At 50.2% G+C, this 15,946-nt stretch overlaps 1 protein-coding gene across 1 annotated transcript; it reads left to right on the top strand.

Annotated features, from left to right (window-relative positions):
* Window positions 1–120: 120 nt before the first annotated feature.
* LOC104516640 lies at window positions 121–8,670 on the top strand. Its single transcript, XM_010161044.1, has 9 exons — window positions 121–181; window positions 894–1,007; window positions 2,332–4,017; window positions 4,591–4,690; window positions 5,338–5,486; window positions 5,654–5,766; window positions 6,541–6,630; window positions 7,429–7,551; window positions 8,476–8,670. Exons 1-9 carry the CDS (start codon window positions 121–123, stop codon window positions 8,668–8,670), a joined length of 2,631 nt encoding a protein of 876 aa, XP_010159346.1.
* Window positions 8,671–15,946: the final 7,276 nt, after the last annotated feature.

Here is a 15,946-nt window from a genome sequence, read left to right as displayed (position 1 = left end):
GGAAAAGGGGTGGAGAGCAGGGAGGAACGCAGGCCAGTGGAGTTGGTTTGGTTATAAAGAGCTAGGGAGGAAAGAGAGGCAGCATTTCAGCCCACATCTGGGTCTTCAGCGGACTCTGCGATGGCAGACAGAAAAGCTGAGTCACTGCATTCCTCCATAGGGCTCTTGGGCATTTCCGCAGGTAGGGATCGACTCTTGGCATGGGAGGATGGGGTTGGGACTAGCTCTCATGGACAACCCCCTTTTCAAAGGGGGCTAAAGAGTCTGTTTGTTTTGAATCTCCTCTGCCTGGATAAAGGTTTGAGATCGAGAGATCCCTGTGCCTGTTTCAGCAGCCAACAAAATATTTGTCTTGGCTTTAAAGTGCTGGCCTGAAGTTTTGTGCTTGATCCATCCTGGGTGGGAAGCAAATCATAACTTTTTGGTAGTCTTTTTCATAAATGATCTTTATTTGGATGCATTTTCCTCTCTTTTCCTTTTCTAGCCGTTTTCCCTGCAGCTCTGTTTTTATTTGCTCCTTCTTTGCAATTCATCTGAGCTGCCCCTTTCCATTTTTAGGCTGGTTTTCCGTAGGCACCGGGCTTATGTGATCATCTGTAGAGTGTGCGTGCGTCTGTCTGCCTTTTGTGTAACCAGAACCTTTATCTGACGACTGGCAGCACTTTCAAACGTGATTAAATTCAAGTTCTTTAAAACCAGGCACTGAGGAAGGTGAGACCTTGGGCACAAACCAAGTTACGACACACCCCCCCAGCTCCTCAGATTTCATTATTTTCAGATCTTGTACTGCTGTTGTTTCCTCTCTTCTCTTGCCACTCTGGCTCTCTCCTGGGTTTTTTGGGCAAAGCTTACAAGCTCTTTGTGTTTTTCTCCACCTCCCTTGTCCCACACAGGATCACTCTTACTGGCAGTGCATTTCTACGCCTTGCCCAGAGCAGCCCCTCTGATCCCCAGCACGGCTCTAGGAGTCCTTCTGTTGATTTTATCGTCTCTTTTGGCATATGCAGGTAAGACTCGCAGGATGGCCGGCTTCGAGGCCTCCCCCTGCTGTAGCTTTGCATGGGTTTGTTCTGCTTTGCCAACACATTTGTACAAACTGTGATGGCCGTGCCAGACCACTGATTCATCCTCCTAGAGGGGTATGTCAGCACAGCAAATTTTTCCTACATAAGCAACAAAAGAAATTGATGTTGGTTTTGAACAAATGCTTTACCAGGATCTCTGAGAGTTCTAACAGTCTAAAAACATGATTAACCCATAAAGCATAGATCCACCTCCTCTCAGGCAGTGGTGGCACAGAGCGTTAGTAGAAAGCACTTAGAAGCAGGCGTATTGGTGGGACCTTATGGAATGGACCACTGGGCAGGTGATGCTTCACGGTGGGAATCAACAGCCTCCTGCCAAAGGCAGGAATTTCTGTGCTCCCTTGTTCCACGAGATGCATACTTGTGTGATTACAGTCCTGGTAGCTTGGGAACTCATTCAGCAGAGCTCTTGCTTCCCTTCCCACCTTTAGTCCGGCTCACAGAGCTGTATCAGCTAGAGAAAGAAATGAAGCACGGGTCTGTTACAAAGCTCCAGCTCAGAGGGAAGCTTTCAGGTTCTGTCCGTGCTGATCAATACCCTCACATCATGAACACATAGCAGTAAAAATAAGGTACTTTGTGACATTGTCTGGGGGTAGTAGGTGGGTTCCATTCAACTTGAAGTATTTTTAATCAAGGTCTTTGTCGTTTTGGGGATCAGGATACTGAACAGGATGGTTCTTGAGAAGGAATGAGTTTTGCAGTTCCTATGTTTCTGTTTTCTGATAAGGCCTGCTTATTTATGGGGATCCAGCAGGTTGTGAGACACCTGTGGTTCAGACACTGGACCTGACAGCTTACAACAGGAGCAAACCCACCAGGCAACCAAAAGAAAGCAGTGTCAGGGCTTGATTTGCATTAATACATTATGGTCTTGTTACTGAGCCTTTTCAGCATCGTGAGGAAGGTAAGACAATGGCTCGCTAAACCTCGACTGGGGCCTGATACAGTACTTAGCTGAAGGAACTCAAGTTCTCTGGCTCAGCTCAGGCGTTCTGATGTATGTGTTGTGCTGATGGCGTCTTACGGTCATGTCTACACAGCATCATGGGGCATGGGGCAGACCTTCCCAAACCTGTGCTAGCTCTCTCTAGCAACATGCAGGACCCGTGCAGCTCCGTGCTAGCGTAGTGATCATGTTTCCAACATGCCACATGCCTACAGCACAGTTTCTTGGCCTAACCACTGCTTCCATAACCTCCTGTCTCAAAATCGCGGTTCTGTTCCATTGTCATTTGTTTCACAGGGATTCGGAGAAGCCTGAGAAATGCCTCCCTGTTCTTGTCTCTCTGCCTGACTATCTCAGTGTTCTGGTGTGGCTACGGAGTGGTCTTCATCCTGGGAGGGCAAGGAGTTTTGAACGACACTGGTGATTTCCGCAATGCCTTGGTGCCTGGCCTGGTCACATTTACTTTGGCACTACTCATTACTGCAGCGGTCGGCTTCCTTTGCAGAGAGGTCATCCTAGCTATGATTGCTTCTGCTCTCTCGCTTGCCAGTGCTCATGAAGTTGCCATGCATTATAGCACAGCTTTCGGTTCCTTTGCTGTGGCTTGCAATTATATGATTGTCTGCTTGGTTGGTGGTTATTTTGCTCTGGGAAGGATTCTTTATTTCCTAACCAAAGAGAAAATTGCCCTGCCTGGCACCGATCTGGCCAAGCAAAAGACCCATGCACAGATCCAATCCACCAGTGGCAGCGTTAATCATTTTGCAGTCACCGGTCTGATCCTGAACATGCTGTCTGCCAGCGTCTTTGGCTGTAGGCTCCTGGGCCTCACTGACAAACTGTTTGTCGGTCAAGTGCCCTGGCTGTGGGCAGCTGGGGTCTACCAGATTGGCATCTGCGTTTTGTCGTACCGTGTGATGGATGTACTGATGGCTACCTTCTTTGGTTTCACTTCCATCCTGAAATTTGCTGGAGGCTATTGCCTTCTCTACCCAATCTGGCAACCAGAGCCACCATCCTTCCCTACGCCACTCCTGGTGGTTTTCTCAATTCTTTTTGCTGTCTTGGCTCTTTTTATCACTCTTAAGAGCCCGGTGGATGGCCTGTATTTCCTGGTTTATGTGGCCTACTGCATTGCATTAGCTTGCCGTCCCAAGGGATTTTTTGAAGGTGGACCCCAAGGCGTGGCTGTGGCCATCTTTGTGGCCTCAGCCGTGATGACTCTAATTCACCTGTACAACGGGAAGGCAGGTGCCAAGATCCCAACAGGGAAGGGTGCTGTGAAGGCCCTACTTGCTCGCAGCAGTTTTCTGAAGCTTCGTGAAGGGGCAGACCTTCACGCTCCCTACCTAGGGTATTCCAAGTATGCAGATGCAGAAGTACTTGGCTATGCATGCAGTGTCCTCGCTTCTTTTGCTATAACAATGACAGGGGACCCACAGGCTCCACTTGCTACTGTTGTAATTCCATGGGTAGTGGTAGCTGGTGGGATCCTTAAGCTTCTAGGCGGCTCAGTGGCCTTTGCCCGGGGTAAAACCTTGGAGAGCAGCGCCTTCATTCTCTATGCTGTCATGTGGATCATCTGGGGCTTGACAAGATATGGTGGCCTCTATGGCACTACCAGGAGCTTCCATGCAGCCGTAGGCATCATTGGGTTCATGCTCTTCAATGGCTTCATTGTCTTCTGCACGCTGTTCTTAAACATCGCCTGGTTCTTCTACTCCCTCACTTTCTGGCTCATTGCTGTCAGCTTCTTGCTGGACACCATCCATGCTCTTCCAGCTGGCTATGACATTGCTGCCACTCTCCTCTTTGGTCTGGTCAGCTTTTACTGCTTCCTGTCTGCCCTTTTCAACAGCACCTTTGAGGGTTCCTGCTTACCAATGGGTAGGCCCATTGTGCAGCTCAGTGGTGTGGGGGGAGGAATGACCAAGTGCCTTCACCTGCCTGCCCGGAAAGCTTCCTCAGTCAAGAGAATTGCAGGTAAGGGAAATACATAGGGCATAATGTGGGGGTGGAGGGTAAATTCTGGGAGTTTTTGTAGCACAACATTATGAAAAGAACATTTTTCAAATCCAGATGTGGAAACCATGGTAATCTGATGACATTTTGACAAAGTGGGCCAAATTACAAGAGTCACTGTGGGGGAAACAGGACCAGTTCCTTGTCAGGAGCTGGATTTAGCAGAGAATTTGCTGCTGCCTCTTCTGTATCACATCCCCATCTGCTCACCCAATCTGAGATACATGAATCCTCCCAGCTGGGGCTACCACTGAAAGCTTTGTACAGAGAAAGCAGCGCAAACGCATGGTGCTTGCTCTCTCCACAGGGCTGAAAGACTTCTGGCCCTGAGGAACATGGCCTAGATCTCCCCTAAATGCCAGATCTCCTCTTGGATGAATGCTAGGAAATACACTGTCAGAGGAAATGCCTTGTTAGTTGGGAAAAGGAGATGAGCACACCAAATTGTCCGTTTTGTCTGTGACAGCTCTTCCGTGAATTACAGCCCCTCACTGTAGTCACTCAAGGGGTTCTGCCCTGTTCACATGCCAACAGATATCCTGAAGAACGGAGGGACTTGCGGCATCCCCACAGATACTGTGTATGTGCTTGTGGCAGCCTGTAATCGGCCTGATGCTGTGGAAAAAGCTCACCAGTAAGTATTTATCTTGCTGCCCCAGTGAAGGTTTCCTTGGCTAGTCTAAAGAAGCCTCTAGGGCTTAGAGCTGCTGAGTACTGGCTACAGCAACCATTGAGGGCGGTGAGACCCACAGCTTAGCCTTCATGGGAACATGATGGGGATGAGCATGGGGAGAAGATCTGAACGAGGAAAGGAGACAGTTGGGTTGGAATTGCCTTCTAGGATATTGAAGGCTCCTGGCAGGTGAGCCAAGAAGTGACAAATGGGCATGAGGGTTAGTGTATGTATTTGTCGGTACATATTGTCACAACCAAAACCCCTCTTGTGCTTGACAAAGGCCTCTAGCTGTGCTTTTGTAAGCAGCCAGGACACCTCATATCGGTGGGATTTCCTCAGAACCTGGACAATTGGGACTTCTACCCATCACTATGCAAGAAGCTAAAACTTTGATTTAGAGTAGACATTCCTGATTGTGAATAGTCATTATTGTCCCTTTCTGTCAGGTCATCTGTTGACCAGTCCTGCTTACACTGGACTGATGACCTGGGGCAGAGCCTACACCCCTTGTCTGAACTCTAGGCCTCGCCAACATGGTTTCCTTTTAAGCTTGAAAATAAATCCCCATCTTACTTCCAGGCTCATTTTTCTTGCTTCCTTTCCAGCTCCAAGCGCCAGGCTCAGGATCGCCCCATGTCACTCTGGATTTCCAGCCTAAAGCAACTGGAACCTGCCAAGCACCTGTTCACTCCCCTCCTGTGGGACTTCATGGAGGCTGCCTGGCCATCTCCTATTAGCTTGGTGGTTCCCAGAGGTGAGGAAGTGTGGTTACTTCCAAGCTCTCTGTAGAGCTTTGGCTTTGAAACTCCAGCTTTAAGTCATGCATCCCTGCAACGCCGCATGCTCTGTGGCGTTATTTCTGGTAAGGTCATTGTGGACTGAGGGACATCCTTAAGTGCCACGTGGCTCTTCCTTGTGCAGGTGAATGGGTGGACTTCCTGGGAATGAAGGACTCTGCTAAATATGTCGGTACTGCTCAGAGCGTTGCCATCCGCATCCCCGACTGCTCCGTCACCACACACCTCATTGACTTGGTGAGTGGCGGGAGCACGCTCATCCCAGCCGCGCCGGTGAGCAGACCTTGCCATCCCGCTGTCTGGGGAGCAGGCGTGGTCTGTCACCAGCACCCAGGTCCTCTGGGCTGCTGGAGGGGAGGATAGTGAGAGGCTGGAGCACCTCTCAGCCCTCTTGGCACGTCACTTCTCTTTTCTTTCTCACTTTTCTCCATGAAGCGAGGATTCTAGCTTGTTCAGACAGGTTTGGGGAGTGAAAAGTGCTAAAGTGAGTAACTCCGGCAAGAAAAATATCATTAAGAAGGGGTGAGGTATGCAGGAGGCTGGTAGCTGATTCTATTGCAGAAAGGAGGGTAAAAGGAATAATCACCAGGTCAGAAAGCCAGAAAAGATCTAATTAACTGACACTTTGATTTCCCACATAGAACACTGTTGCAAGCACGGGCTTATCTGAAGCCAGAATAACTTCAAAAGGTCATGTGGCCAGAGGAACTGTGATACCCTGCATGTTCTGCTCGTTTCTAGGACAGGCATTGTAGGTCTGTGGCAATTGCTCTTTCTGGAAAACAAAGTGTTTTTTCCCAATCAACATCAGTATTCAGCAGGCAGTTAGTCACTCGTGCGCAGATTTGGTGGGACTGTAATTGCCTACCAAGTGGGTGTTTCTGCTTGGGTGAGTCACACCGAGTTCTCTTCAGAGTCACAGAGACTCAGGAGTGAACTTCAGAGTTCAACTCATCTGTTTTATACAGCAAAACATGCTCAGAGCTTTCATTCCCATTTTTCTGTCACCAGGTTGGCCCCATTGTGGTCACGTCAGCTAACCCCACGGGAGAGGCAGACACCACACACCACAACCAAGTGTATGCCAAGCTGGGAGATAAGGTAACGGAGGCTCCGTGTCTTTTCATTCTGGCTGATCCCAAAAGATGTGGGGATGAAAGAATACAACCACTTGGTTTCCAGTAGGCAAATCAATAGACAATACCAAGAATCTGGGAAAGCATCTCATTAAAAAAATCTCATGGACACTCCTCACGCTGGGGTCATTGTGAGAGGCCACTATAAAGCACAGAACTTGGTGGGAAACCAAAACTCTTCAGATTTATACAGTATAGTTACAGCTTGGCAACGTGAGTTAATTTATCTTCCAACACAGAGTGATATGGGCAACAAAAAAGATGCTTCTTTGCTTACAAGCAATAAAACCACTGATGCCTGAATATGCCAGGACTCCAGCTGGTGTTAAGCTGTCAGAACACAGGGGATTCCCATCTAAAGCTGAAGCTGGTTTAAAACTGGTGCCAAAGCTCTGAAATATTCCTGGCTTTTAGAACTTTTATAAGTTCTGGAAGTACAACGGTCACAGCCATTCAAATGTCTGTCTTACTGCATTTTGTGTGTTCATGACAGCTACATTTGCTTTGTGGATGGGGCTTCTTCAAAGCTCCTCAGCTGATGTAAACCTGCCTTTGCTGTACTTCTGCCCTACACCCCATAGAGATCCCTCTCTTGGCTTTTAAGTTCATTCCTTCCAAATTCAGCCCTTAGTGTCACTACAGTGGGGTAGGAAGGAGCACAGTTGCCTTTGACAATAATTGTCTGCTGTTGAGAGGGGTTAACTTCCCTCTCTTTTCCCAAGTGCCCGAGGGGAACTCGGGATGAACATGTGTTGCTCCTCAGGTGGATGCGGTTCTTTGTGACGGGCCTTCTCCGGAGAACATCGCCTCCACTGTCGTGGACTGCACCAAAATCGACAGTGGAAACATAGGATTCTTCAGAGTTGGTATCGTCCCCAAGTCTCAGGTAAAATTCACCTTGATTTTTATTTCTGCTCCCTTTCTCCAACTTCATCAAGTGGGTTTCAGACTGGGGGTTTCCCAGTTCTGTAAGGTGAAGAAATCTGTGGTAGCATGAGGAGTTATCACAGGGTGATGTGAAAGAGCTGAAAAACAGAGCTCCCTCTTTCCTGTGGCCTCATCCTGTCTCCAGACCACCACTGAACCTCTGTGCTAAGCACGTTGCTGGGGAACGTGCGAGGTGAGAGTGATTAGTTCACAAAAAGAGCTCCGAGGTCATGGACCTCCATGGAGCAGGGTCTCCATTTACTCCTGTCCCAGAGTCCTCTGAGCAGACAGAAATGCTTAGTGTAATCCCAAGGCTGAGCCCAGAGATGTAGCTTGGGAGAGAATAGGGTGTTATTTCAATAGGTGGTGAAGAATCAGAGATTCTTTAGGTTGGTGAGAGTGATTAGTTCACAAAAAGAGCTCCGAGGTCATGGACCTCCATGGAGCAGGGTCTCCATTTACTCCTGTCCCAGAGTCCTCTGAGCAGACAGAAATGCTTAGTGTAATCCCAAGGCTGAGCCCAGAGATGTAGCTTGGGAGAGAATAGGGTGTTATTTCAATAGGTGGTGAAGAATCAGAGAATCTTTAGGTTGAAAAAACCTTTAAGACCATCAATTCCAACCATTACCCAGCACTGCCCAGCCCACCATGTCCCTGAGCACCTCATCCTCATGGCTCTTAAATCCCTCCTGGGATGGTGACTCCCCCCTCCCTGGGCAGTCCCTTCCAACGCCTGACAGCCCTTTCTGGGAAGAAATTTTCCCTAATATCCAATTAAACCTCCCCTGGCACAACTTGAGGCCGTTTCCTCCTGTCCTGTCACTTAGGATTTGGTGCTTTCCCTTCCTGCTAACCCACTCAGAGCTGTGTGTACTGATTGCAGGTGCTGCAGATACTGGAGCAGGTACAGCAGAAACAGACGTTGGTTCCTAACAGCGGCCCTTGCACCCCAAAAGGCCGGGAGGAACATCTGAATCACAGCCATGCTGTGCACAACGGGGTGCGCGTGGCTGCCTCGGAAGAGACGGCGCCGGCGCAGTCCACGGACGACGGCTGCGAGAATCACACTCGCCTCTGACTCCCGTGCAGGTCAAGCAGTTGCGTGCTTACTAGGGAGGTGTTTGCTGGAGAATGACGTAGAGGTCAGACTGGGGAATGGGAGAGGTTTCCCAGCTGCGGGGGTGATTTATTCATCTTTCTATGGGTACTGCTAAAATATCCCAGTGCGAAGCTGACTTACACACCACGGTCGCCCAGAAGTAAAATTTTCACTTGCGGAGCCTGCCAGCTTTCCCTGCACATCAGACACGACCAAAGCTTGTGTCGGCGAGAGACAGTAACACCCCTTTTTTCTCCTTTCCCTGGGAGGTAATACCTTCAGGCTGGGGCAGAGTGACCTGAAGGGATTCATAATTGCATGCTGGGGGGAAAAAAAACACTGCATGCAGCTTGAAGTGGGAGAGGGAGGATGCACTCAGGTACTGCGCTGGTGAAGGCAGTGGGCTTCCTAAACTCGGTGAGGCTTGGGAGCTGGGGCTATCGCTGATGTGTCTGCTCAAAACAGAGGTCACGGAACCCAGCGCCCGAAAGAAAGGCCATTATCTGAGACACCAGTTTCTGTATTTCACAGGCAGTGTGAGGGTGGAATTACCATTTTGATGACTCCAATAATATCTCCTTAGGAGTGCTGGAGCATTGAGGAAGATCCTCCCTTCCCATGCTATCTTACGCAGAGTATGAGTGTCAGGAGAATCCTCTGCACTGGATTTGAGGGTGCTGGGGGCTAGTCTCTTGCCTTAGAGCACAACTGTACCCATGGTGCCTTTCCTCTGTGGGGCAGAGTGGTAGCTGCTGGCCGGGACGAGGTAAAAAGAAGCTTCGAACCAACGTGAGGAGTTTTCCTTGGCAAAGACTACACGGCTGTGCAGTCAGCGGCTTCTTCAGCCCCTGAAAACTGTTGATCTTACTCTTACCTGACTCAGGTGCAAGGTGCTGATCAAACTCCAGCGGAAACCAATGACGATCCATTGATTTCTCCTGAAGTTCTGCTGGAACTTAAACACAAACGCGGTGCAGTCGGCGGAGCTCGACCTCCACGAATGACGGCAAAGCCAGGTCTTCTCAGCTTGTTCCTTCAGAGCTGGCTCTCTTCCTGCAGAGAAGGAAAACGCCAGATAATTGCGGTTTTAAAATAATTTTGCTGGTCTACTTGCTGTATCTCCAACTTGGAGTTCATTAAACCCAGTTTTTAGAAAGCAATTAAATGTTCTCGGTAAGGAGTCGCGCGTGGCGCGGGGCTGTGCTGTCACCTGCAGGGCACGGACCTGGGAAAAACCTTGTGGGCCAAAGGGATTTCAGCGCGTCGGGGTTCCTGGCTGTGCACGAATGGTCTGATGAGGGAATCGAATTCCATCGCCTTCCAGGGTGGGGAAGAGGAGGGAAAGGAGAAGGTAGCTCTTGACATCACCCCCCTGCTGCCAGCTCCCTTCTGGAGGAGTGCTAACGAGCTCATAAACACCAGGGCTGAATTTCCCCCCTTCAGTCAGTAAAAAACCCCACAAACACTGAAATCGGGGTGTGTGGTGAGAAGTGTTTATCTGCAGAGGTGCTGAAGCGTCACACATCCCTGTTTTTATGGGAAAACAGCCCTGTGCTGCAGATAGCGACATGTGTTAGCCTGCCTCAGGTTGAAAGAGGGTTAGAAACTGGCTTTTCACCAGATGCCTGGCCTGGCTCCGTTTTTCCGCTTTCACTCACTCTCCATGGTGCTTGTGGCCTATGGAAAGCTTTGGTCGTGGCGTCAGGGCGCTGGGAGAACACGCTGGGAAGCGTTGCTCGCTCTGCTGAGCGAGGTGCGGGATGGGGGGGTGTTCCATTTAGGCCCAGACCTTCTTTTGTCCCACCTGCAGCTCTGCTGTGCGCGAGCAGACTGGAGACAAATCGTTCAGCGAGGAGGAGATTGAAATGGGATGTTTCGGTTTAATTAAGGCCAAAAAATATTCTAATATTTCCAGAGGTTTCCCAGCATTCAAGGTAGAGAAAAACACTTTAAAAGTGAAGCGGGGAGCCACGGGTTTAGGTGGCAGATCCAAAACTCTTCAGTGTGAAACTGCTGAGGCAAACATTTGAACTTTTTTCCATAGGTTTTCTGAAAAAAATCACAGATCAAATCCATTGTGAGGTATTGACAGGAATTTATCAAGTATTTTCATCACTCTCAAACTGTAGGTTTTGGTCAGAGAAGGTTGCCGGCGGAAAATGAGGTGGCTGATTCGGGTTGCATTGTCAGTGGCTCAAAGGCCTTTAGGCCTGAAAGGTCACCCTGAGAGACCAAATAATTGCATGAATGGGCCTCTGTGAAAGAGCCAACACTAATCCCACTGGGGCTGGAAACAACCCAGGAAGAAAGGCTGTCCCACCTTGATTTTGCCCTTTGTGGAGTCCAGACATCCGTGTCAATGGAAAGAAAAGAATGGAAAATATAAAGAAAGGTATTTTCCAGTCACAGGAAAAGCCAGCTCACCCTTCTGAGAATAGAGCTGTGCCATCGGAACAGGAACTGACTCAGCGGCATCTCCGAGGATGCGTGTTGGCATAGTGGGTGGACCTGATACTGGAGTGGGCAGAGCGGTTTGGAGGGGAAGGGCGGCATCCCGAGCACCTCCTGCGTGTGTCCGGCCGGCACGGACAGAGCCAGGAGTGTCCCCTGACCACCTCCCACTCACGGAAACATCGGGAGCTGGGAGTTCTTAGGGACAGAGCCCGCTCCGGCTCCTGCAGTACGGAAATCAAAGCCTGCCTCGGGCTTGGGATGGGGTGTGAGGTGGTGGAAAAGGCAGAAGCAAGGTCCTGAGCAACTGGGTGATGATCAGTTAAAGCCAAACCCCCCCGATGGTGGCAGCGTTGGGGGCACAGCGTCTGAAAACACCCCGCCGTGATTTGTGTCAGGCTCACCTTGCTGCATTCTTCCTGCCGCTCCTCCCCGTCACATCAAGGGCCCAGGGTTGTTCCTACTAAATGACCAGATAATCTGGTTTGTCGCTTTTTGGGGAAATACCAAGAGCAACAAAGAAACAGCGTATTTCAAAATCTGGGGGCAGATCTTGGGCTGCTCCACAGAACAGGGCTTGGCTTCACGTACCTGAGAGCTGCGCTGGGGTCCCCCCCCGAGCGCCGGACTAGTGCTCCAGAGCCGTCTGGGAGTCCCGGCCTTGGGGCAGCTGTAATACCGAATTTATTTGAGGCTCAGAATAGGTCAGGATAGAGAGAGCTGGGTGCCAGCAGCCAGGCACTGAACTGGAACAGAAACAGCGCTGTTAAAGTTGTCTTTGCCGCGTCTCCCTCGTCGTAGTCCCCTGAAGCTGGGAATTTATTTACCCACCTAAAGCCGGCTGCGTAAAAGTCTTGGGGCAAAAAAGGAGCAGGTCTGGAAGTTGAGTTTCTGGAGTCATCACAACAATTAGCGGGATTCACTCCCAGTTGTGCCTCCATCGTATCGCAGAAATGCCCCAACCGGGAAGGCGCCCGATGGCTCCAAGACTTCCACCTCCTACGCACGGCACGGCCATGGCTGGGGCTGAAAGGAAAGGCTGCGTCTTTGGGCAGGGAGCGGTGGGTTTTTCACCTCGCTGCGTTCCCCTGCTCCATTTCCATGGTTCCTGGCATCCCACTGCCAAGGGAACTCTGTTAGTAACCAACTACGTGTGTGAGGGCTGGTGTTCAGCCCCGAGGCCCCGTGGTGTTGGTCTGTGACGGTGACGGAGGCGATGCTGCGCCTCCAGCTCTGTCGGGGTAGATGCCTACCCCGGCATCCTCCGTTTACACCCAGCGTGCATCCGTGGGGCGTGAAGGGGCACGAAGGCAACAGGGTCCGCACTGTGTCCGTGCTTGGATCCCGCAGCGGCACTACCAGGGGTCCCCAACTTCCCAGCCCCGTGGGCCAGGTGGAGGAAGATGGGCAGAGTGCAGGGGGTCATGCTGGGGGGCTGGATGGGGGGGTCTGTCCTGCACATCCAGTTTAGCACTGCCTCTGGCCGTGGTTCAGATGCAATAAATACCTCAGCTGAACAGCCCGTGTTCACAGGCCCAGAGGTGTCGGCTCTTGTGAGAACCACCTTTCCATTCCTTCCTGGAAAACGGAGATCTTACTCGATTTATTATCTCTTACTAGATACCAAAAAAGCAGGAATTTCAACAAATTCTCCTCTGGCCATGAGACGGATGCCAAGGGTCAGACACTTATCCCAGACTGGATCTGTCTGGCTCAGCAGCCGTGGAACAGGCACGGCCGTCCCTGGGGACGAGCCGTGCTCAGGCTCCTTGGAGGGCCCTCACGTTCCTCTGCTGCTGCAGAAGCAGAAATCTCTTCGACCGTCTCTCAAGGCAGCCGGTCTTGGCTCCGTGCCGCTCTTGGAGGAGCAGGGGTTGCAGGATCACACCCTGAGTTTAGGGATATTCTCTACCTGAGCACCTCCATTCTCAAACCCTACTTTTATTAATATTTTCGTATTATCCACCCATCAGGAAGTAACCTGGGCTTTTCACGGTGACATGTTTATCGCCGAGTTTCAGTAAATAGCTCTGAATTCCTCTGACATAACACCCGTTGCAGGAGACACTGCCGCAACCTTCCTCCTTTGACCTGGCTGCTGGCCCACGCCAGGCAGTTGCTCCCTTATCCGCTGAATTAGCGATGGATGCATGCAGCCGGTTGCTGGCTGTCGTGGGTTCCAACGTAACCTTGAGCAGTCAACACCCGAAATTAGGAGAATGTGCCCAGGTTTCCTTCCAGTGCGCGGTTCTTACAACCTGGAGCATGGGTAGGTACTGACCTCGCTCACCTTACCTCCTCGACTTTCCCAGCAGTCCCCGAACCGCCTCTGGCACCCTTCCCCCCGCAGCCTTGCTAAGGACCGTGTCCTGCAGGTTATCAGATCCTACGTGACCCAAGGGGTACCACAGCCCCCCCCCTCCTTCTTAGCACCCCCTACAATCGCTCCAGGCCCTCCTTGCCTGCAGCTGCCAGCAGCTGCGTTCGCTTGCAAAATAAAGCAAATCCTAATTGGGAACACCAGAGGGGAAGCAGAACTGGCAGTAGAGGAGGAGTAAGGAGGGAGCAGACAGAGCAGCTTGCTACAGTTCCAGGTGGGAAGAAGAAACCAAATCAAAAATCAAAACCCAAATTGATTTAGGGATGACTGTGCTGGGGTTTATGTCCTGGCTTTGTAGAAACCAAAGGCCTGGTTGCTCCTTGCTGGTTCCCATTTGGAAATGAGCCTTAAGGAATACATAACGTCTCATAACGGAAAACACAAGAGGCATTAAATATTAGCAACAGCCCTAATGAAAGGGCCTTGTGTTTGGGGAGCCTGAATAAAGGAATTGAAGGCTCCGTTGTTGATCTAAGGGAGGTGTGTTTGTTTCCCTCTAATTTTGCAGAAATGCTGGCAGGGGCTATCCAGACCCAGGGAATTTGCTTGGAGTCCCTGGGAAGAATGGTGGGGATGCGACCAGGGAGATGTTGCTCCAGCTCCCAACCTTCTGCTGAGTTTAGGGGAAACAGAGACCTGTGATGTTCATGGATTATTGAGAGGGTGCTGCTCACGGGGGGTTGCTGACTGAGCCCTTTCCCAGGTCAGCCCGTCGTGATAACGGTCAGAGCCCACTGGCAAATTCTGTCTTTTATTTGTCTGAAGTGGCAGAATTGAACAACCTGATGTACAGGCCAGAATCACGAAGGATCTCTGCAGATCCGACGGCTAACACTGATGCCTTGGGCAGGATCATCACACACGCTCAGGATGTAGAGTTGTTGCCACTGGGAATTCAGTACATGAAACTCCCTTGGAGGCAGACGTGGGTCATCACCTTGGAAAATCTGGGTTTTTCTTTGGTATCGAGGCTGTCTGCTGGCCATGAGCTCCCACACCAGACACGTCTTCAGTCAGAGTTTCACAGTTCCTCTATTCCTGTGGTCTTGCACATGCAACTGGGATTTCTGACCAACATCACGAGGTTCTGGGACATCAGGTTTGCTTGTCAAGAAGAAAACCATGATAAATCTCAGCTAAACCAGAAAAAAACCCAGTGTTATTGTAACATACTGTCATTCACAGCATCATAACAGAAAGGCGTTGTCATGATAATAACATAATGGGGATTTTATAATGTTCTGTGAAGGAAACATTCCACCCTATTTAGCAGCATGAAGACGACAGTGGCAATTCTAATTCATTTCCGTGTTTGCAGCAGAGGGAGATGCCTGCTTGTTCGCACAAACTGGGGGAAGATGAAAACAATTATGCCGTCTGTTGTGTTAAATAAAAACACCTATTTTCTTTTCATTGTGCCACGCCTGTTGGAGAGCAGGTACATTGCCAAACACCTCTCCTGTGATTTCGGTTGAGCCAGCGGAATACTTACGAGACAGTGTCAGCGTTAGAAGCACCGACCGTGGTGAATGTTTGGGGTTTTTTTTTCCTGTAATATAATTTGTTTTTCTTCCTCATTCATAAACCGTAGAAACTCAATTAATGCATAAGACTCCCCGGCTTTCACCCTGCCCACAAGCAGAGATGGTTTCTTGATTCCATTGTGCTCTGCCGCAGGTAATTCTTCGCATAAGCATGTTGTCAAAGAAAATACCATTCATGGTTCTCCCCGAAACAAAGCCCTTGGCTGAAGCCAAGAGGCTCCTGTAATTTTCTTATCTTGCTCCATTTATAATGTAAATTATAGATTTGGCCATAGCTCTGAAGTTGCAAAACGCTTTCTGTTTTAACCCCTGATTTTCCAGGCACCACGATGCTCTCAAGTGCTTTCCTCAAGGGCTGAAACGTCCCAGCCTTGATGTACCTGACAGTGCAAGGCGAGAGCTGCTGCTGCTACCAAAATGCTCACTGTGCAACATCCCCGGAGCCCGCAGCCCCCAGGGGTAACTTTTCCAACTGGGCCAAAACTTGCCTCGATTTACCAAATCCTGGGCCATGAATTGTCCTGTGCCGCCGACATGGAGACGGTCGAACCCAGACCCACAGGTCAAGAAGGGACTTTCTGGGTTGGTAGGTTTTTGGTTTGGTTTTTTTTTAGTTCCAGCAGTTTATGGCCGATATTAAACAAACTCATTTGCTTGGAAAGGTCAGGTAGTTTTTCAAGTATTAAAGTATGAGAGAAGCCCCGTGTTGTGGGATTTCACCAGAGCCTTGAAGTTAAGCCTCTGATGGATGGTTTGGGTTGGAAGGGACACAGACTGGTTTGGGTTGGAAGGGACCTTACAGCCCCCCCAGTCCCACCCCCTGCCACGGGCAGGGACACCTTCCATAGCCCAGGTTGCTCCAAGCCTCATCCAGCCTGGC

Source organism: Eurypyga helias, unplaced genomic scaffold, assembly GCF_000690775.1.
Source record: "Eurypyga helias isolate BGI_N326 unplaced genomic scaffold, ASM69077v1 scaffold4761, whole genome shotgun sequence".
Taxonomy (NCBI): domain Eukaryota; kingdom Metazoa; phylum Chordata; class Aves; order Eurypygiformes; family Eurypygidae; genus Eurypyga; species Eurypyga helias.
The sequence above is the reverse complement of the archived record's forward strand: the minus strand, read 5'-3'. Positions and strand labels throughout refer to the sequence as shown.